General features: G+C 36.2%; 1 protein-coding gene across 1 annotated transcript in view; it reads right to left on the reverse strand.

Moving 5' to 3' along the window:
- Nucleotides 1–23,943, reverse strand: part of NUBPL (nucleotide binding protein like) — a 340,415-nt gene that overhangs the window by 250,707 nt on the left and 65,765 nt on the right. Inside the window, exon 5 of the mRNA XM_043980572.1 lies at nt 20,666–20,756. Coding sequence (XP_043836507.1) covers nt 20,666–20,756 — 91 coding nt within the window. The remainder of the gene's footprint in view (nt 1–20,665; nt 20,757–23,943) is intronic.

Genomic DNA, 23,943 nt, shown 5'->3' on the forward strand with positions numbered 1-23,943 from the left:
GACATACTCCTTTGCTCTTCAGTTCCTCTCCTTGAAGATTAGAAGCAAATGTCTTATTTTCTGCATTTATAGCTCTGCCTTATCTGAAGATCAGTGGAGGTCAGTTCCTCCTTTTCCAAGGAAAAGAGTCATTTTTGAACCAAGCAGGTCTTTGTCCTATTAATGAATAGACACCTACTCATCTCAGTCAGTGTGACTCATTGGGGACCATTTTCCTGGCTAAAGATAAATAAGGGAAGGGTGATGTCTTTTGTCTCCAGCTCCACATGGCTAAATAGTAGCAGGTAAATTAATCTGGCATGGTAGTGGCAGTCAATCAGTTAATATATTTATTGGTACCTGATGCTGTATCTTTTCTTCTCATCCAAAGGCCTTGATACCTGGATTTTTATTGATGTAGTATCTCCATCTGTTGTCTGTGGCCTCTATAATCTAACTGTAATAGTAATTATGGTGCACTTTATGACACTATTAAAATAAAGAAATTTCTCTTCAGTATCAAAACAAAACAAAATAAAAAAAAGAAACGTTCATTTAATTTTAACCCTTCTGGGTAGATGCTGGGTTTTAATAACTACTGGCTCAATATAATCCAAACCTCTAAAATGAGATCTTTTTTGAAAGACAAAAACATATACCTGTCGTATATCATCCTGCAAGATAATACCAGTTAAAGACCATATTCAGGTAATGGCCTGGATTCAAACCAATGCAGCATATAGGTATAACACAAAGATTCCCTTAGGCTACACATATCAGTGTGTATGAGAAATGGCAGTTAAATGGAATCAATGCAGGAAAAAAGAAAGTCAAGCTTTGACTTCACTAGGAGCATCCCCAAGAAAAAGAGCTGGTTTTTCTGATCCTGGAATCTTACAAATTTGAAACAAAGAAAGGAAACTAACTCCTCCCAGCCAATCTCTGATGGATTCAAAAAGGATGGCTCTAATGAATTCTGTGCTACATCATTAAAGGAGGCCAGATTATAGTGATGGAGATCTTATTACCTACTGAATTCCTGACATCATTAAGTAGTTAGTCTCTGTCCAAAGGAAAAAAAAATTGGATAGATCTACCCTTACTTGAAAGTTTGTGGTTTCTTAGTAACACTTTCAATTTCCCAAATTATGACTTCTAAATGTCAGTTTTCACTAACAATTGCATTTATTGACATACTGTGTCTTAACTGAACTGATTTTTATAATGAATAAAATACTTTATAAATCTGAATTCATAAAAAATATCTCTTTCTGTCTTTAGGTCATTCTCCAAACAGTGGGAGGAAAATATACATAACACAAAACAGTTTATAGGTAAGAAATCATCTATGCTTAAGATTGAATAGAGAACTTAGCAAAACATCTAAGAATGCAGCACTTGGGTTCCAATCCTGTGTCTAACATTTATTAACTAATCATGCCTCTTATCTAGTCTCTTCATTCTTCTTATGACTGACTATTGCACATGTGGATTCTTACTTTTGGTCCCTGTCCATGCTTTTTGCACTTCTCAGATACTGACTCAAAACACAACCCCCCTCAACTTTTCCTTTAAAGAGATTTTCAGTTATAACAATGCCATATCCCCAAAATTTCCTCACTGTGATGGACACTCTGTAGTATGCCATACCTGCCCACAACAAAAAAAATTTAAAGAATACTACTAAAAATCACTATGGGTGAAATGTTCAGGCTATTTGACCCTTTTGGGGAGGGGCTCTTAACCTGGCATCTGTAAACCTATGTTTTAATATTTTGATAACTATATTCTAATAAAACTGCCTTCCTTTGTAATCTTATGTATTTTATTTTATTTATTTAAAAGCATTATTCTGAAAAGAGGTACATATGCTTTGCGAAATTGTCAAAGGCATCCATAAAACAAAAATGGTTAAAAATCCCTGTATTGGGGCAGCTAGGTGGTGCAGTGGATAGAGCACTGGACCTGGAGTCAAGAGGACCTGAGTTCAAATCCGGCCTCAGACACTTGCCAACTTACTAGCTGTGTGACCTTGGGCAAGTCACTTAACCCCAATTGCCTCACCAAAAAAAAAAAAAAGAAAGAAAGAAAGAAAGAAAGAATCCCTATATTAAGAAATGGCCAGGGCAAAAGAACTAAGATTGTACTCTCATATGATTTGGCTCAAAGAGGGAATAACATACACACTCAGTTGGGTATAGAATTTTATCTAGGGAAGTAAAAAAGGAAAGGGGAAATAAAATGGTGGGGTGCTGATGGAAAGGGTAAACTGAGGGAGGTGGTGGCCAAAAACAAAACATTGGTGAGAAGGGACGGGGGGGGGGGGGGAAGGAAAGAGAAAAGTATAAACAAGGTGGGGGCAGGGGGGAATAGGATGCAGGGAAACACACAGTTAGTAATCATAACTGTGAATGGGATGAACTCTCCCATAAAGTGGAAGTGAATAAGAGAGTAGATTAAAAACCAGAATCCTACAGTATGTTGTTTATAAGAAACACATTTGAAGCAGAGAGAGACAGAGTAAAGGTAAAAGTCTAGAGCAGAATATATTATGCTTCGGCTCAAGTTAAAAAAAAAAGCCAGGGTAGCAATCCTTATCTCAGACAAAGAAAAAGCAAAAATAGACCTAATTAAAAGAGATAAGGAAGGAAACTACATATTTCTAAAAGGGATCATAGACAATGAAGTAATAGCAACACTAAACATATATGTACCAAGTGGTACAGCAATCAAATTCTTAGAGAAGTAGTTAAATGAGTTACAGGAAGAAATAGATAACAAAACTATATTAGTAGGGGACCTCAACCTCCCCCTTTCAGAGCTAAATAAATCTAACTACAAAATAAATAAGAATTTAAGTAGGTGAATAGAATTTTAGAAAAATTAAATGATAGACCTCTGGAGAAAACTGAATGGGGATAGAAAAAAATATACCTTTTTCTCAGCACTACATGGCACCTACACAAAAACTGACCATGTATGTTAAGGGCTAAAATTCTAGCTAAACTGTCTAAAATATCTAATGAGTGGTCGCCAATAAATTATAAGCTTTAGCAAGAGTTGGACTTTTAAGCATTTATTAAGGAGAATAAGAATTTGGTAAAGAGAGAGAAAGGCCTAGATTCCTATCTATTAAAGGGAGAGCACATTTCTAGCTCCACTCTCCGCCAGAGTCCAAAGGGAAGAGTGTGAGACCGAGTGCCAGTCTCTTCCATTCCTCCTCCCACTAGCCAACGTCACTTCCTGATGCCCAAAGAAAAGACTCCTGGTCTTGCCCTCAAAGACCTTCACTTCATGGGCGGAACTCTTCTCCAGCAGATGGCGACATTCCAATCGTTACATGTATTAGGGTATAAAACCTCACAGTTAAGTACAGAAAGGCAGAAATAGTAAATGCATCCTTTTCAGATCATGCTACAATAAAAATTTTGTGTAATAAAGCACCATGGAAAGATAGACCAAAGATTCATTGGAAACTAAATCATCTCATCCTAAAGAATGAGTGGGTCAAACAACAAATCAAAGAAACAATCAATAATTTCATTCAAGAGAATGACAATAATGAGACAACATACCAAAACTTACAGTATGCAGCCAAAGCAGTTCTTAGGGGAAATTTTATATCTCTAAATGCTTACATGAATAAAATAGAGAAAGCGGAGATCAAGGAATTGGGCATGCAACTTAAAAATCTAGAGAAAGAACAAATTAAAACCCCCCAATTAAATACCAAATTGGAAATTCTGAAAATTAAAGGAGAAATTAATAAAATTGAAAGTAAGAAAACTATAGAATTAATAAATAAAACAGAACTGGTTCTATGGAAAAAAACCAATAAAATAGATAAACCTTTGGTTAATTTGAGTAAAGAAAAAAAGAAGAAAACCAAATTACCAGCATCAAAAATGAAAAGGGTGAACTCGCCACCAACAAAGAGGGAATTAAAGCAATAATTAGGAGTTATTTTGATAATCTAAATGAAATGGATGAATATTTACAAAAAATATAAACTGCCCTGATTAGCAGAAGAGGAAATAAAATCCTTAAATAAGCCCATTTTAGAAAAAGAAATTGAACAAGCCTCAATGGATTCCCTAAGAAAAAATCTCCAGATGGGTTTACAAGTGAATTCTACCAAACATTTAAAGAACAATTAATTCCAATACTATATAAATTATTTGGGAAAATAGGTGAAGAAGGAGTTTTATCAAATTCCTTTTATGACACAAATATGGTGTTGATGCCTAAACCAAGAAGAGCCAAAACAGAGAAAAAATAGACCAATTTTCCCAATGAATATTGATGCAAAAATTTTAAATAAAATATTAGCAAGAAGATTACAGCAAATCATCACTAGGATAATACACTATGAGCAGGTGGGATTTACACCAGGAATGCAGGGCCGGTTCAACATTGGGAAAACTATCAACATAACCAACTGAGTTTAAGTTCCTTGTGGACAAGAATGGTTTCTTTTTTTCATTCAGTCTCCAATGCCTAGCATATATTATCTACTTAATGTTTAAAGATCAACTGATTGCCTTAGGGTAAGCTGTTTAAACTTTCTGAGCTTCAGATTATTTTTTTGTAAAATGGACATTTAATACCTGGTTATGAGGTTCAAAGGAAATAACGTAAAAAGGACTTTGAAAACCTTAAAAGGTCCTAAGTAAATGGTAGCTTATTTTTGTAAACTCAGACAGCACAGACCAAGCTTTATTTATTCTGTATTTCTCTCCAGTCCTTAGCATAATACACAGTACAGAGTAGATACCTAATACATTTTCAACTAATTAATTAAAATCTCTTATAACAACCTCCATACCTACTGTTATTCCTACCTTCCTTCCTTCTTTTCTTTCTTCTTCTTTTCTCCCTAATGAAGAGAGAGGAGTCAAAAATGAACAAGGAAATTATTCTGGTCCCTTTCCTTCTCTAACCCATGATGACAAATTGTATTAAATACTCAATTCCATATAAGCCACAAAATGATAATTTGCATATTAGGGTCCCCTAATGCTACCACTCAGAAGTCATAGATGCCTCCTCCCTGCTTACTGCTCCCCAGGCCAACTACAAGCTTAGTTGCTGCCACTACCATTCTTGGGAAAAGTTAATTGTTACTTGTGGACAGTGGATAGAAACAATATCAAAAAAAACAAAAAGATTAAGTAAGTTAAGTAAAGCCTGTGGACCCCTTCTCAAAATAATGTCTTTAAATGTATGAAATAAATATATGATTACAAAATAAACCACTTTACGGTTGAAGAGGCAGCATGATATAGGGGATAAAGTACTGGCCTTTAAGTCCAAAGAACCAGGTGTGAATCCCAGCTCTATCACTTACTTACACTGAGCAAACTCCTAAAGCAGTCAGGCTTCTACTTCCCTCGTTTGTAAAATGAGGGGGCTGGATTAGATAAACTCTGAGGTGCTTCCTCCTCTATATCTATGATCCTACACCCACATCCTTCTGGAAAAGAGTTACAGGTGAGCTGAGACCCAGTGGGGCACTTGTTGAGGGAAAATGGGAATAATTCTCCCTCTAATAAGTCTCAGATGACTAAGAGTTAATAAAAGACTCCATGCTTCTGGTGCTTGCTCTCTTAGTAGCACTAGGTGATATGCATTGGGGTGGGAGGAAGGAATCTCACTCCCCACACCTTCCTTCACAGGATTCAGGCATTCTTTCTCTGTGTGCCATATTGCTTCCCCTCATCTTTATTTATATTACTGTGCTACTATTATTCTGATACCAGAAGACCTGAGTTTGAAGATTTCATTCCATGTACTATTGGTCCAAATGTGCAAAGTTACTGGTTGGGGAACCAGAAAAAAAGCTGAATGAATTGATCAAAGGATGGCAGGGAAGTCAGTAAAAAAGGACTGGTCCACAGAGTGGTGTATTGGTGATGGAACAAGGAATTTTCTCCAAGTGAATAGAAGCTAATGAAATTTTTTGGAAAATGGATAGATGAGCAGAGAATCAATGACAATCAAATTCAACAAATATTTCTTAGGAGCTCATACAAGGCATAGGGAGATACAATACTCCCGCAGATCCTTGATCTCACTGTTATGGGTATTCCTTCCAATAGACATAATATGTAATGCTGACAGGGGGTACAGATTGGAACTCATTCATACTTTCTCATCCTGTATGACTCTTATCCATATTCTCCCATAAACATTCCAAAAGAAACACACCCATCATGCTACAGGTTTTCCTCCAGGTCTTTTAACATTACATGGGCATCAGTGCACATTCAGGTTGTCCATATGTTAACCCTTATTCTTGCAAAATTAATATCCCAGCTTCCTTTCTGATAATCTATCCTCTAGATGATTTCTTTTATGCTATATCTAATGTTGTTGTTCTTCCTTCATTTTCTAAGACAACGAATGACATCACAGGATGTCTTGACTTAGGCGTGAACTGGATTTAAGTGAGGCAGAGTTGTACAAAGTCATCAGCTTCACTCTCTTCCAGAGTCATCAAAGTCCAGTGCCAAACAAAGTCAAGACCACTGGTAATGGTCCAGGATGCAGTGGGTGACCTTGGTGTCTTCAATGTCTGACCAAGCTGTAAGGACTTCATAGCATCTACTTTAGCTGCCTTCATGGCTGTCGAGACAAATTGTTCTCATCCACCCATTCTTCTGGGAGAAGTCTTTACACACTTGAGATAGACATCCCCCTAATTCACAAATGGTTTTGAGGCCCCTTGGTTATCCTCAACCTGGTGTAGCCCATTTTCTGAGACAATTCTACCAGGGTGGAGCCACTGTGCAGGCTACAGCTTCCTGGAGCCACAGGTGAGAGTTGAGTGACAAATTGATGGACACAAAGAGGAGCATAACTGAAAAGGGATTGGCAAGCCCTCACACCAGAGGTACTACCCCTCCCTAAATACCCCATATACCTCAGCTACATCTAATATAAAATGCATCATAGATGATATCAACTCATTTATACCTATCACACATCTCTCTTCACTGCCCTGAGTCACACAATTCTTTGGAAACTGTCACATCCTATGATCTGTAGCAAAATATAGCATCACAGAATGAACTGGGGGCGGGGGAGGGAGAAGGCAGGAAAAGGAGGCTGGCCTTACAAGACACATTTTTGTTCTAGTGAACAATTTGGAATCATTTTGAAAGCTGTGCAACTTCACAAATCCAACCTGCTATATATTTTCCTATTCAATTCTGGACCAAACACTGTTTTTCTACATTATCTATACAAAATAAAATTACAACTAACTAACTTAGAGAGCTATCTATACAACTGTATATCAAAGTCTGGGCAACAGCTATTCTTCATCTGCTTTGTTTTTCATACATGGATTTCATACATGGATTGAATGGTGTGGATCTGACTTAAGAGATTCTGCAACGTCTTAAGATACGTACATCCAGTCAAAACATCACAATGTGGGAAGATAACTATTGAGTGAGGGAATGAGGGGGGAAAAAACCAGAGGGAGATATATGCTTGCCAAAAATGTCTGCCACTGTCACTGAAAACATTCCAAATGGAAGAGGGATTCCCATATCCTCTAGATGTTCCTGTTTGTTGAAGACATAAATTAATGTGTGAGGGAGAGAAATGAGTAATCAGTCTGGAAAGATAGGTTGGAGCCAGACTGTAAAGGACTTCAAGTGCTAAATGAAGGAGTTTCCATTTTATTTTCCACATGAGAAGCCAAAGAAATTTTATGAGAAGGGAGTAATATGGTCAACCTATACTTTAAGAATATCATGTTGGTAGGTGTGTGGAGGATGGATTAGAAAGGAAAAAGCCTAGACACAGGGATACCAATTAGGAGACGGTCACAGTAGTCAAAGTGAGAGATAAAGAACTCAGTGGATATTACTTTCCCTCCCACACTATGTGATACTGGCAAACTGATATTACTTCTCTTCCTCAGACACTCCTCCATCCTCCATGTCTTTGTGCCGACCAACCCTTGGGCATGTAATATACTTCTTCTTCACCTCTCCTTCAAAGAGTCCCTCCTTTCTTTCAAGATACAACTCAAGAACTACTCTGTACATGAAACCTTTTCTGATTTTCCCCCAACTTCTAGTTCCCTCTCAAACCACTTTGTACTTATTTACTTTGTATTTATTCTCTATATTTATTCTGTATATGTTTATTTCTTCCTCACTGTTTCTTTTAAATAAAGATTGTTTCTTTGTATTTGTATCCCTAGTACAGCACCTGTATATAATAGGCAGTTAATAAATGCTTGCTGGTTGACTGAAGGTAACACATGTGAGAGATGTTAAAGAGGTAAAATTTAACAGACTTGGCAACTGATTGGACATAAGTATGTGGGGAGAAGGCAGGGAAGGAGTGAAGAGTCAAGGATAACAACTAGGTTGCAAACCTTGGGTAACTCAGAAAAATTATGGTGCCCCAATATAAACAGGGAAATTAGAAACAGGGAAAAGTTTAAGAAGAATGATAATAAGTTTAGTTTTAAGCATGTTCAGGCTGAAAAGCCTATGGGATGTCTACATGGAAATGTCAAATAGGACATTAGAAATTAAAGATTAGAGCTCAACAAAGAAATAATGGGTAGATTTGTATATTTGTGTGCAAATATGCAAAGGGGTATATCTGTATATTTCTATACAGAAATGACAACTCACAGAATTGTATATTTAAAACTGGAAAGGAACCTAAAGGCCATTAAATCCAACCTTCTTGTTTTGTAAGTGAGGAAATAAGCTTGGCAAAGCTAAGTGATTTGTCCAGGATTACACAGCTACAAAGTACCAAAGATAAAAACTGAACCTAGATCTTTCTAACACCAAATCCAGAACTCTATCCACTACACCATACTGCCTTTTGAAAATACATGACGGGGCAGCTCAGTGATACAATGGATAAAGCACCAGCCCTGGATTCAGGAGGACCTGAGTTCAAATCCTACCTTAGACACTTGACACAGCTGTGTGACTAGCTGTGTGCAAGTCACTTAATCCTCATTGCCCCACCCCCCCAAAAAAAGCCAGCTTCATTTTCTCTAAATACTTACATGAATAAAATAGACAAAGGGGAGATGAATAAGTTGGGCATGTAACTAAAAAAGCTAGAAAAAGAACAAATTAAAAATCTCTAATTAAATACTAAATTAGAAATCCTAAAAATCAAAGGAAAGATTAATAAAATTGAAAGTAAGAAAACTACAGAATTAATCAATAAAACTAAGAGCTGGTTTTATGAAAAAAAATCAATAAAATAGATAAACCTTTGGTTAATTTAATTTAAAAAAAGAAGAAAACCAAATTATCAGTATCAAAAATGAAAGGGGTGAATTCACCACCAATGAAGTAGAAATTAAAGCAATAATTAGGAGCTATTTCATTCAACTGTATGCCAATAAATTTGACAATATAAATGAAATGGATGAATATTTACAAAAATATAAACTGCCCAGATTAACAGAAGAGGAAATAAAATCCCTAAATAAGCCCATCTTAGAAAAAGAAATTGAACAAGCTATTAATGAACTCCCTAAGAAAAAATCCCAAGGGCCAGATGGGTTTACAAATGAATTCTACTAAACATTTAAAGAACAATTGATTCCAATACTATACAAATTATTTGGAAAAATAGATGAAGAAGGAGTTCTACCAAATTCCTTTTATGACACAAATATGGTGTTGATACCTAAACCAGGCAGAGCCAAAACAGAGAAAGAAAATTGTAGACTAATTTCCCTAATGAATATCGATGCAAAAATCTTAAATAAAATATTAGCAAGGAGATGACAGCAATTCATCAACAGGATAATACACTATGACAAGGTGGGGTTTACATGAGGAATGCAGAACTGGTTCAACATTAGGAAAACTATCAACATGATGAAAATACATGAGATCTGAACCCATGTGAGCTGATGAAATCACCAAAAGAAAATACAGCACCAGAAAAGGAGGAGGAGGTCCACTCAAGTCCTGAGGAACAACAATGGATAGAAGAGAGGACACAATGATGATCCTACAAAGCAAACTGAGATGAAGAAATCAGACAGATGGAAGAGCAATATTGTAACAACCTAAAAAGAAGGAAATATTCAAGAAAGGATAGATAGCAGCGCCAAACAATGCAGAAAGGTCAAGAAGGAGGAAACTGTTTAAAAAGGCCACTGCATTTACTAATAAAGAGATTCCCGACAAACTTGAAGGGGGCAGAAACAAAAGCTAGATTACTAATGGTTGAAAAGTGAGGAGGAAGGAGAAAGTAGAGATAACAGGAGTAGACAGCTTTTTTCTAAGAATTCAGGTGTACAAGGGAGGAGATATATACAATATTGGTTTGATAAAATGAAGCTTAAAAAAGCATGGAGGAAATCTGAGCTTGTTAATGGTAGTAGAAAAAATCTATGGATAGAAACTAAAAATTTGGGAGAGTTGATGATCCAAGGCAAATATTCCTGAATAAATCAAGAGAATTAACAGATGCCTACAAATCTATCCCAATACTGATCAGTCCTCTACTAAATAAGATGACATATGTCTGTCCCTGAGTAGATGAGGGCTATCCAGAGTGGCCAGGAAGGTTGAAATGGCAGAAGAATCAGCATCTTCTCAATATAAGTTTAAAATCATAAACTGTTTGATCAGGAAATTCAAAAGATAATGTATATATAATAATAAAGACACTCATATGTATAGCCATATATATTAATAAGTCAATTACAACAAGATGATCCAATGATTTTACTTCTGATATATTCAGCTAGGAAATGTAAAACTATCTAAATGATACATAAGTAGCTTTATAGGAAAAAAAACTTAAGAACAACCTCTTTCCTAAAGCAAACATCTAATCAAGCTGCAAATAATGAGAAAACAAAATATATCTTCCCTCAAAAACATATCTATCTTCAGCCAAGCAATTTGTTAACAAAAAGTACCAGACACTCTCATAGTGGCTGTGATGCCTACATAAATATTAAACAAAAAAATCTTAATGCAGCTGCTCCAGAATACTAAAAGGCTGGTATCCTCAATGTTTAGTCATTAGTCTTGCCCAGATTTGACAAGGAGAACATTCTTATTATTTCTTAGTCTTGTAGGTCAAGTGCACAATACTTGTTCTCAAACAGGGCAGTTCTTCATTTGAGATTAGAAAGACTTACAAATGGACTTGCCTTTGTCCCAAATTGACATGGGTTGAGAATCAGTCCTTGTACTGAAGTTCTAATCCCATAATAAATGCTGTGATTAAAAACTGGCCAGTATCATTTGGTCCCCACCAATTTCATTCACTAGGAATTTTTAATGCTAAAGTATGATGATCATTTAACTCATTTGACTTAACAGTATCAACACTACTCCCCAAGAAATGATCATGTTTAAGGGAGGGAAATGAACAAGACACTTGAAATACCCTCATTTTACTTCTCATTATAAATTGGATCCAAAGCAACTTCTGAGGCTGGCTTCTTAGGTATTGATTTTTCAAGTATCACTTGGGATATACAACCCAATATGTGGAATTTTGGACTTAAATATTTAACACCAAGAAAACCAGTCTGGTGATAATGTCATGACCTCCCCAGGTTGCGGTGAGGACAGAATGAGATTATATCCATAAAGTGCTTAGTACGGTGCCGGCCACACAGTATGCACTACATAAATGCTAGCTATTCATTATTTTTTATTATTATCATTGTTATTATTATAAGATAGCACTAGTATAATTCCTCTTCCACGTGACAGCCCTTCAAATACTTGAATACAGCTATCATGATCCATTTGAATCTTTTCTTCTCCAGGTAAAATATGCCTTGTTCCTTCATCAGGTCCTCATATGACATGGCCTCAAGGACCTTCATCACCCTGGGCCTCTTCTGGATGCTCCCCAGCTTACTAATACTAATGCAGATCCCTCATTTTATAGATAAAGCAGAAATTGAAAATTTCTTTAAATGATTTCCTTAAGGTCACAAGAATAGCAAGACTGGGCCTCTGACTCCAAACCCTGCCATCTTTGCACTGTGCCATCCTGCCTTGACCATCCCTGTTTAGATGATACACAGGACTAGGTTCAAAGCAATTACCTTAGAATGCATGAAAATGCTCCAATTGGAGTACTATCCCAATTAAAATCATGGATCATAAAATTCAACTTGAAAATATCTGTTGTGTCTAATATATAGAAAATACAGCACTAGAACATGATAGGGAGGGGAAAAAAAGTTTATATAATAGCAGCTCTTTTTGTAGTGGCTACGAATTGGAAATCCAGAGAATGCCTATCAACTGGGGAATGGCTAAGCTGTGGTATATGATTGTGATGGAATATTATTGTGCTATAAGAAATGACAAGCAGGATGATTTCAGAAAAACCTGGACTTACATGAACTGATGCAAAGTGAAGTCAACAGACACAGGAAAACACTGTACACAGTAACAGCAATACTGTATGATGAAGAACTGTGAATGACTTAGCTATTCTCAGAAATACAATGATCCAAGATAATCCCAAAAGACTCTTGAAGAAACATGCTATCTGCCTCCAGAGAAAGAAGTGATAGTCTGAATACAGACTGAAACCTACTATTTATTGCTTTCTTTCTTTTTTGTTGTTATTATTCTAGTGTCCTTGTACAAAATGACTAATATAGAAATGTTTTATATGACTGTACATGTATAACCTATATCAGATTACTTTCCATCTCAGGGAGGGGGAGAAGGGAGAGAGGAAGGGATAGAATGTGAAATTCAGAACTTTTTTAATGTTAAGACTTGTTTTAATATGTAATTGGGAAAAAATAAAATATTATTCAAAAAAAAGTTCATATAAGACACTCTTCCTGCTCTCATTAAGTTCCCTGTCCCACCTTGGAAACTACTTGTATAGCAGGAAGAAAATAAGCCTTAGAATCACAGATGAACAAGACAATTTTGAAAGTTACAAGTTGAACTTAGCAAATTGTACATAATAGAGATTTTCAGTTGCATATACAATCTTTTTTTGTTCTTTTATTTAGTGTTTGTTAAGTTCAAAATAAAAATATTTTTAAGCTTTAAAAAAATAGGAATTTTGGGAAGAATCTAAGTATCACTCCATCCTATTATTTGTCAGCCACAATTCCTGAATGACCATATCTTCTTCATCAGAGCACACCTTGCTTCACTATTCATATACAAATAATCTGGCAAATGAATTCATTCATCCACAGGCAACAATCTAGAAAATGAAAGTAACTGGTTATTTAGGAACTTTAAGAAAACAATGAGAAGAGAAAAAAGATCTCTACAATCCAGTCACTCATTGATACATCATTTATCTAGACCACTGAGGATGCCTTAAATGATAATTTTTTTTAAAATGAAAGGCCATTGGGGCAGCTAGGTGGCACAATGGATAGAGCACTGGCCCTGGAGTCAGGAGGACCTGAGTTCAAATCCGGCCTCAGACACTTAACACTTACTAGCTGTGTGACCTTAGGCAAGTCACTTAACCCCAACTGCTTCACTTAAAAAAAAAATGAAAGGCCATGCATAATTTAAAATAATTTAAAATGCTCACATGTCCAAGGTATAAAAGAAATCATACAGGTAAAGCTAAAATAAATCTAACAAGCTTAATTTCTTCTTGCATTACCCTTTTTAGCATTTTATAGAAGTATATGCTTGGAGTAACTTTAGAATATACTTGTCAGCTCACATATACCTATATCTTTGTGTCTTTCAACAGGCCCCATACATCAGATGCTCTCCTTCCTCACCTCCACTTCTTAGATAAGTTGGGAACCCTAAAAGAGAACCCTAGTTCCCTTCAAGATTCAGCTAGAGTGCTACCAACTTATTTGGGGGCACTCAAGGCAATCCCAGTACTGATCAGCATGGAAACTTTAATATGTTCCATTTTTTCAATGTGTGTCAATTCACACACACACCCCTCCCACTTTGAGTGAAATCATCTTCAGGATCCCTTTCCTGATTCTCTGAGTTGTGAGCCCTTCTCCTTCCAAAAAAATCACTCTGCATTTATTTTCATGTGCCCTACACTGAAATCGCTGTAGATGTTATGATCGATCCTCAGTGTAATGTACGCTCTTTAAGGACAGGGAGTGTCTTGTTTTTAAATTTGTCTCCTCAATGACTGAGTTTTTGGGGGTTTTTTTGTTGTGTTTTTTAGTGAGGCAATTGGGGTTAAGTGACTTGCCCAGGGTCACACGGCTAGTAAGTGTTAAGTGTCTGAGGCTGGATTTGAACTCAGGTCCTCCTGACTCCAGGGCCGGTGCTCTATCCACTGCGCCGCCTAGCTGCCCCAATGACTGAGTTTTTAACAGGGTCTAGGAAAAACTATCTGATATCCAGGAAAGAAAGGCAGAAAAGAAAGTAGGACATAGTGGATATTTGAAATCAGGTGGCCTCCATTGGAATACTACTAGGCCTTGGGGGCAGAGTAAAGAAGGCATAGTGTGAGTCAGCATTTTTGTCTTGCTCTCCCCAATATACTTCCTTCACTGTAACCTAGAAAACAAGCCAGATCAAATTCTGATCAGGAATGCCCCCCCCCCCAAAAGTCACAGTAAGTCATTTTTTACCAGCCCAGTGCAGCTTAGGAAAACAGAGAGGTGTGTAGACACTCATTGTGGGCTAACCAGCTCAGCACTGTGTAGTGGCGGCAGCAGCAGGACAAAGAATATTACAGCACCAAGGGACAGAAAAGGAACCAAGAAAGAGCACCCAAGCCGGAAGCATCAAGAGATCCCAGCAGACCACTACAATAGCTTTGGGAGCAAGATTGGATGCCTTCTGGCAGCTCTATCACCCATTCCAGGTTCCAGGTCAAAAATCCAGGGCAGAGAGGACCCTAGCTGAGTAGCAAGCAAAAAAAAAAAAAAATCCAGAAACTAAGCTGTGTGGATCTGAGTTCAGGATCAGAGCAGTGACTCAATTCTAACCTTTAGCCTAGGATATAAGCCTGCAGTGGAAACCAGGGCAGAAGATCAAAAAAATGGGGGAGAGGAGGAGGGGATCCAATGGCTCAGTAGCTCTTGTTATGGGCCCATAGCACCCCAGAAGTTCTCTGGGGCAAATCAAAGAACCTTCTCCTTGAGAATCGAAACCAAAGAACAGATACACCTAAAGAGATAAGTGGAACCAGATCAGACTGAGCTAGCTTTGGGACCTCCACCCTTCATTCTAGTCTCCCTCAACCCTGGGGAGATAAGAATAGGTGTGGCTGCTTCCTTTGTGTCCTGAGGAGAGAGATGGCTTTAGAGATCTGCAACCACCCATCACCCAACTCCCCCATCCAGCACCAGTGGGGGATGGTCCTCCCTCACTAAAGGAACTTTCCACAGTCAGATGGTCCCCCACATCAGTCCTCTATAAAAGTACCTGCCAGTCTCCTGCTCGAGGAGATTGGTATCTCAGAGCCACTCTCTCTGTGCCTTTCTCCCCATGAGAAGTCCAAGGATTTCTCTTGGTTTCCCTTCCCTTCCCTTGCCCCTAAACTACCATCTTATTCTAACTGCTTTTGTGTGCAAGAGGGTGTAAGTCTTTAAAGAGGAATTCCTAAGGACCCCAAACCCCTTACCCTATTTTCCTCATGACACTCTGAACCTGCAGAACTTCACAGAGAGCTAACAGTGACTGAATCCAGAAACAGTCTACTGAAACTCAACTACACACAAGGCAAGAGATCCAAACCTGGATTTGGTACTTGCAGAGCTCAGATGAGAAAGGACACCAGGCCAGACCAGAGCCACCAGCTAAGAGGGCTAAAGCAACCTATCATCAAAGACAAAACCCAGCAAAAGAGATTGAATAGGAAGGAAAAAGAAACATAAAAGACTATGACACAGTTTCCTGTAATTGGAAGGAGTCATTCCTAAAGTCACTGTGTGCTTGTAAACTTCCCTTTTAATTTAGTATTATATCCCCCTGTATATTATTGTATGTAGTAACAATCCATCAAAAAAAACTTAACAGAAAGGAAAAAAATGCACCATTTTTATTGGATCTGGGCAAAGAATCAAGAATTTTTTTTTTAATTAAAAAAAAAATGGCTCTCTCTCTGATAGCCTAAGCTAGGTGGTGGTAAACTTAAAAACAGAGAAGTGATAGCACTGAAAAAAAAAAACCATAAAAGAGGAAATCAATTTTGGGGCTCTTTATTAGTAGATAAAATTGGGACTGTGGTACAGCCCATGAGGCTGCTCAGTGTCAAAGATCCATAATGTCACATGTTGATTCTATTAAGAGAATTTATATATTTATTACATCTTGTCTCTGAAGCACAAGTGCAATGGAAACTGTAAACAGTTCCAAGACATAGGATGCTTAAGGAGTAGTGAGAAAAACAGAGCATGATGGACAGAGAATGACAGAAATGTGAATAATTGAAGATTGATTCCATCACTTCCATAAAAGCCCCAGTAATTAATCAGAAACATTCAGTGATCCATCTACTGCACAAGGAATTAACCCTTCAGTGTAGCAACTCTCGTAAGAGTCACAAACTTCTGCAGGAAAGCAGATGAAGGACACCAGCAGAGCAGAGCTGCAAGAGCAGATGGAGATCACTGCCATCTTAATGCACTTCAGTCAGCTTCAGGAGATGCCAGCCCTTAGCAGCTGTTCTAAAAGGTGATCCTTTCACAAAAAGACATTTGCCTACTGAGTCAAACTGAGGTATTTTTTCACCTGGAGCAAAAATAATTATAGGAAAGGAGGAAGGAAAGGAAAGCATAAAGGGTAATCTCCATTTAACATCATTATTGTATTGACTGAAACCAGAATTTTTTAATTTTTTAAAATTTTACTAGCTGCACAAAATAATTATAAGCAGGCATCATAATTTTACTTTGAAATAAAAATGTTTATCCTACTATCTTCTAGTACATGCAAATACACTACTATGTAAGTTGATATGGTCAATCAATCGATAAGCATTTATTAAACACCTACTATTTACCAGGCACTGCACTAAGCACTGGGGATACAAAAAGAGGCAAAAAGACAGTTCTTGCTCTCAAGGAGTTTACAGTCTCATGGGGGAGTCAACATGCAAACATATATGTATAAAGTAAACGTATATACACAACCTGATCCCTAAAGGTATTCTTAAATTCCAGTCCTCCTAGGAGTCTAGTACAGTCCTAGTTCTTCAAAAATAAGACATTAGAATGAGAATCCTTACCCTGGAGTCAATGTGGATTTTTCAGTATTTTTCTTTTAATATTTATATTTCAATATAATTAATTTCCTTCGTAATCCTATGTTTTATTTTATGCACTTAAAAACATTTTTCTGAGAACAAGTCCACAGGCTTCACCAGGCTTGCAAGGGGTCCATGACACAAAAAAGAGTAAGACTCCCTGTTTACAGGAAGCAATAGTATTGGGGTAGTTCGAAAAAAAAGTTTCTAAATTTATTTCTACATGCATTTATATTCTGTTCCTCCTACTACCTACTGAACCAAAACCAAAAAAACAATCCTTCACCATAAGCATGCCTATTCTAGCAAAATAAATTCCCACACTATCCATGCTTGAAAATGCATGTCTTTTACTGAACTTCAAGTTCATCATCTCTCTAACAGGAAGTACATGGTATATGTATCTCCTCTTCAGTCTTCTAGAATCATGATTTATCATTAAACTGAACAGAGTTCTAGTCTTTAAAAGGTGTTTTCAAAGAAACAATGTTAAAAGTGGGTTTCAAAGCTTTAGTGTAGGTTTGGATAGCAAGGCATTAATGATCATATTGTAAATGATGTTGGCCAAACCTTGGCTCCAAAGAAGAGATATAAGAAGACATTTCTCCCCACTTCTTTGAAGAAAGACTATAAAGGAGACTATGAGTGTTTAATACTGAATATAAGGTCAGATTCTATTTTCCATGTCCTCAACTGTTTTGTTTATTCCTTTCTATTCTTCATTATAAGAGACAGCTCTTTTGGAACAGCAGGAAAAGTTTTGAGGGAATATATTAGGAAATGCAGATGACATATACTAAGATATTTAAGTGTTATAAAAACAAAAGACATTAATAAAAATTTATTTTTAAAAAATAGTTGGTTAGAACAACCATGGAGGATATTGGCGCTGTCCTCAAAAAAAGTAGTTAATATATAGATTTTAGTAACCTCTCTTGTCTTTTGAAATTTCCTACTTTATTACCTAAGCACTAAGTAGTAATAAAGTTTCTAAATAATGTAAAGGTGTCTAATCACTGCAGTGCTGTGAAAGATTACATATACTTCAACAAATAAACACTTTTTAGAAAGTTAGTAAAATCTCCATGGCAAAGAATTCCACTACCACCATCCTAAAACACACACATTATATTAGCTAAATGTAGTGATACTATCACCATAATACAAGACAATTCTGCAGGTAATTTCACAATATTCTAATCTCCATTTCAGTTTCAAGCCCTTTTGCTCTTTAATTTTTGTACTTTAGAAGTTCATTGGACTCCAATATGAAATTTGAATATATTGTATTTGCTAAATGGAGAAAAACATCTAACCAATATGCACTAAAAAGGGGTGAGTTTTACCATTATACAAGTTAAAAAAGACTCTACTATAAATTGCATTAGATTCAGAAGGGCTTTTCACAATGTAGTTGGTCATTTGCAGCCATTAAAATGTCAACCTTTTGATAGGATTTTGCATAATATACTTCTTAGGCACTAGCTCACTCCCCCATTTTCTATACTTCTGCATAATAGGATGGACAAGTGATCAATGTCACAAAGCATGAACAGAACTCCTCAAAAGTGAGGTAGTCAATTGTCTTTAGAACTTAAAATTTTCTTCCATCACAGAAATGCACACTTTCTGAAAATTAAATCCAACAACTAATCTTTAGCTAAGCAAGGCTAATGTGCCATTTAAATAAGAAAGATATGGGATTTCAAAGAGAGACAAAGTTAACATGAAAAGAAGAAAAAAAATAGTGAAGGGAAAATCAGAATCCACCAAACCTGAAGAGCTTAATAAATAATAAATCAAAATGAATCAGAAGTAAATGTCAGCAAATTGATATTAGCATAATATTCAGAATCACAATTAATTGATCAAGGGAAAGGTAGATTATAAAGTTTACTGTTCTACCTTTTACGGTATCCAGCTTAGCCAAAGGATGGAATAGAATACGAAATTGGTGCCCACTTCATTGTCTACATCTCCCCAAAATCTTCCATTCTGACTTAGAGTTGATCATTCCTTTAATATCATGTTTCACAGCTTCTCTACACTGTTAAAATATAATTTACTGTGTCTGTGTATGTTTTGGCAATAAAGAGAGGATACCTAAGTCAGTCAGAAGAGACAAAGATAATGTGATGTCAGTGATGCCAATTAGTGTAAAATTTCCAGGTTTCTAATTTTGGGGGATAAATGTTTTTTTTTCTTTTTTAAAAACATACTTTCTTCATTCAGCATGCATTAATCATCTTATTTTCTTCCTTAGTGGGGCCAAGCAAGATCAGCTCTTTAATGCTTCAACCCTAAAAGTACTTTATTCAGACCAAAATTTCCAGGACCTTATTCTTTCCCTTCACAAGAAAGTCACTTTAATGGCAGCCAATTTGCAAACATCAGATGTAAGATTACAGCTTCAGTAAAACAAGGAGAAAGAAATTAAAGTTCACTTCAAGTATTTATGTTGGCATAGACTGAACAGAACAATTTATGAAGAAACTGACACCAAGGGCTCCATTCTGCCATCACTCATGTGCTGCGTGCACCAGATTTTCACATTACTTTAATCAAGAAGCAGACATAATGAGTCTATCATTTAAAGTATGCAAATTCATTATTCCTCCTTTGTGGAAGTTTGACATCTTGGCTCATGTCACACATTCACAAACCAACTATGCATTCTACTAAGAGGACAAAGAACAAAGAAACTGGAATCAGTAGACTGTTTAAGTTATACCATCTTTCCCTTCTTGAAGCAAGCAAACAGAAAAAAAAGTGCCTGCTTACATTATAAGGTTATTTGGGTCAGTTTTAATAAGACGAGATCTTCAATTTCCCTTCATGATGTTAAAGAGAATCCTTAAAGTCTTATAAACAATTCTTTCAGACTATATATTAACAACTAAGCTCACAACACATTTTCCTTAAATATGTTTTTAAAACAAATATTAAAATACAACAATGATAAACAATGTTCAACTCATTCTCCTTCTGGGACAACAGTATATAATAATACTACTGTGAAGATAGTGAAAATTGGAAAGTTGTCTTTTAAAACCAATTCACTCCCTAACCCCATAAAAATAAAAAGCTCCATTCAAAGCAAATATGTACACAAATATATGGTCCAATTTAATTTTCAATCATCTTTTATGTATAAAGAATTCCTTTTCTAATAAAAATTGTCCACATTATATTTAAGTCAGAAAAAATCACCCATTTTTCAAATTCTTATTTCTAAATTATAAAATTTCTTTCTTCATTTTTCTTTACATTTGGGAGCTTTTCAAGAAGATGTAATGATTGGAGCATTAAAAGTTCAATATGAACACAAAGAAATAAGTCTTATTTTTACAAAAACAACTTTTCAGAAATGCCTTAAAATATAAAGGACAAAACCATCATATACAAAATTAGTTTCCTTTCTCCTTCACAGAGGACATGAAGTATTTATCTGAATGCTCCCTAGCTCTGCCCTATCTTTACTTACTCTCTGATAATTCTGGACTTCCTCGAAGATTCATCATCTTTGGAATTGAAGGGCCAAATACATCCACATCTAGCAAACCAATGGCCTTTGACTGAAAAGAAAAAAAACACTATTAAAAAGTTCATAATGTAAATCAAAAATAAGGTGAGTACACTTTTAAAATGACAACACAAAGGGAAAGCTATAAAATTTAAATGAATGCTCATACCCCATCCTTTAAAAGAAACAGAATATTGTAGAAGAACTAATATAAATGCTTTTACAAAGAATTGTTGTTGTTGTTGTTGTTGTTGTTGTTGTTGTTGTTGTTGTTGTTGTTGTCGTTCCTTCGAGGGACCTGCCAACACATTACTTACTCACTGTTTTCCCAGTGTGGTTTATCTTTTTTCTATACGTAATCCAAAATAGAAGATGGTCTGTTCCTTATTAATCTGACTTTTTGAGGACTAGACTATAAGTACAAATCACTAAGTATCTATAATTAACAATTTGTAATAACAACAAAGCTATAAGGAGAATTAGAATAAACTATTTAATTAGAAAATAAAAATATCACAAAAGAACAAAAGTCATTAGGAACAGCAATACAATGATACAATTATGCTGGTTCTAACCATCATTCATTTTTTACCTGACCTACTTCTTTCTAAACACAAAGTGACTTTTTAAACTACTCTGTGGCTAGATTTGGTTTCTAGAAAAGTTGGTGGAAGTTTATATGGAACAACATAAATATAAGATAAGAATGAAAATAGCCACTTGGTTTGTCCACTAAATCTATCAACAAATTAATTTCCTACAGCATACAGCAGCTAAGCCAAGAAATCTAATTTCTATTCTTAGCATTGCTTCTTACTCAATATGTGACCTAAAGAAATTCATTAACCTTTGTGAGGCTACTTTCCCTTTTCTAACATCTATAGAATTTATGGAATATTTATTGGTACCTACTATGTGCAAGGCCATAGACAGTGGAAGATAACCGTCTCTACTCAATTTACAGAATACTTTGATGGTAAATGAGAAAAAAAAGCTGATGGGTTAAGAGTAAAGGTATCATATAAAATATAAATATACTTTTCAATGTGACAATTAGGCCAAAATTTACTGAGAATCTACTACAAGCAAATCACTGAACATGAACATAAAAGTAAATAGTCCTCAAAAATAATGTAATGTGGGGGCAGCTAGGTGGTGCAGTGGATAAAGCACCGGCCTTGGATTCAGGAGGACCTGAGTTCAAATCCGGCCTCAGACACTTGACACTTGCTAGCTGTGTGACCCTGGGCAAGTCACTTAACCCCATTGCCCTGCCAAAAAAAAAAAGCAATAATAATAATAATAATGTAATGTAGTAAAGAAGAGAATAAATAGGCACAAAAATATACTATAAAATATATAGATCAACAAACATTCATCATGTACCTACTGGTAAGTCATCATGCTAAACTCTGGAAACATAAAGACAAAAATGAAGCATTGCTACCCTCAAGGAGGTTACTTTCTACCACCGGATACAACACATCAATAGATAAATAAATATGAGTAATCTATTGGTACTGAATGCATTAAAAACTACGAAGTTGAGGACAGATTTCACAGATGTGGTTCCTGATGGGAGCTTTACAAGATGATAAGGATTCGTGGAGGCAAAGAGGAGGAGAAGATGTCTACACAGAGGCCTTACATGCACCGTCATGGTTGAGGAATAGTTTGAGTGATGAGAATACAAAAGAGGTACAAAGTCCTAAGAAACTTTGGAAGAGGGAAAAATAGGGAGATTAAAGATGGCTTCATGAAGGGAGTGACAACTGTGTTGGGTGTTATAGGACCATAGTAACAGACAGAGTGGAGGAAGAGATATTCTAAGAGGAGGAAGCAGCATAAATCAAGGCACAGAGGAGAAAAAGTTTAATATGGGACCTGGAAAGATCTACTTGGCAGAAATAAAAGATAGAAAAGAACAAATAAGACTGAAATGTCTAATTGGAATCAGACTACAGAAGAAAATTCTAGACTAAACAGTCTAGACTCTAATAGACAATGGAAAGTCAGTGAAGGTTGTTGAGAGAATAGTAATGTGAGTACATGTATACGTAAAGAAGATTAATCTGGCAGCAGTATAAAGGATTAAGAGCTTCGAGACAAGGAAACAAATTAAGTGGCTATATCAATGGTCAAAGTAAAGAGGTAATGAGAGGGCTGTATGAGGGACAGTGTTGAAAGTGGAGAGCAAAGGACAGGTTGGAGAAATATTACAGAGGTTAAAAAACCAACCGTATTTGAATCTAAGTGACACAGAGGATGATGAAGTCATCATTAACAGAAACTAGTTAATCAGAAGGAAAAAGAGGTTTCAAGGGAAGTATAAGGAGTTTGGTTTGGGAAATGCTGAGGTGAAGGCCTTTAAAAGTGACGATATCTAATAGCTGGAAATTCTAGTCTGGAATCTAGAAGAAATGTCAGGTTAGGAGACATGAATTTGACAGTCATCTGTTTGGGGATAGTCAATGAAGCTCTGACAGTATACTTGATCTCAGAGATAAAGAATTCAGAAAAGAAACAATGGTATAACCTTTGAGAATACCCATACTTAGAAAGTAGGAGGAAGAAGAGTCAAAGAAGGAACAGACAGAGAGGTATGGAGAACAACAAAAATTCCATACCACAGGAGAGAAGGGTAGAAAAAAACCTGAGGATATTAAAGCTACACAGAGGTACAGGATGAAAACTTGGGAAGAGTCCCTCAATTTGGTGATTCGAAGGGCATGGATAAACTTTGAGAAAATAGCGATGGGATAGAAATAGGATAGTTTGCAAGAGTAGAGTGAGTGAGGGAGTTGTGAAAAAATAGAAGCAACTAGTCCAGACTACTCTTTAGAAAAGTATATCAGGGAAAGAGAGACGAGGTAACTCATGGGACTGGGAGACGGGGGATATAGCAAAGCCTATGGAAAGCTTATTTAGGACAGAAGATGCCTGACATGTCTATTGATGAAAGGAAAGGATTTAGTGATGTGGGAAAGACTGCAGAAATAAGAGAGAGGGGAAGTGATTGTTAGGTAAGTTCCCAGAGGAGAAAATGGGAAGAAGGAAAAAAATTGTAAAGGTATACATAGGACCCAATGTATGGAGAGAAGACTCACAATGGATGGTAATTTTTCCAATAGAAGGAAGAATACCTCCTTAGCTCAAGGTGGGTGTGAAAAAGTTGCTGTGGGGAATGTGACAAGGAGTTGATGTGGAATGAATAAAAGGAATGTCAAGTAGTAATAAAG

The sequence above is a fragment of the Dromiciops gliroides genome, chromosome 2, assembly GCF_019393635.1.
Source record: "Dromiciops gliroides isolate mDroGli1 chromosome 2, mDroGli1.pri, whole genome shotgun sequence".
NCBI lineage: Eukaryota > Metazoa > Chordata > Mammalia > Microbiotheria > Microbiotheriidae > Dromiciops > Dromiciops gliroides.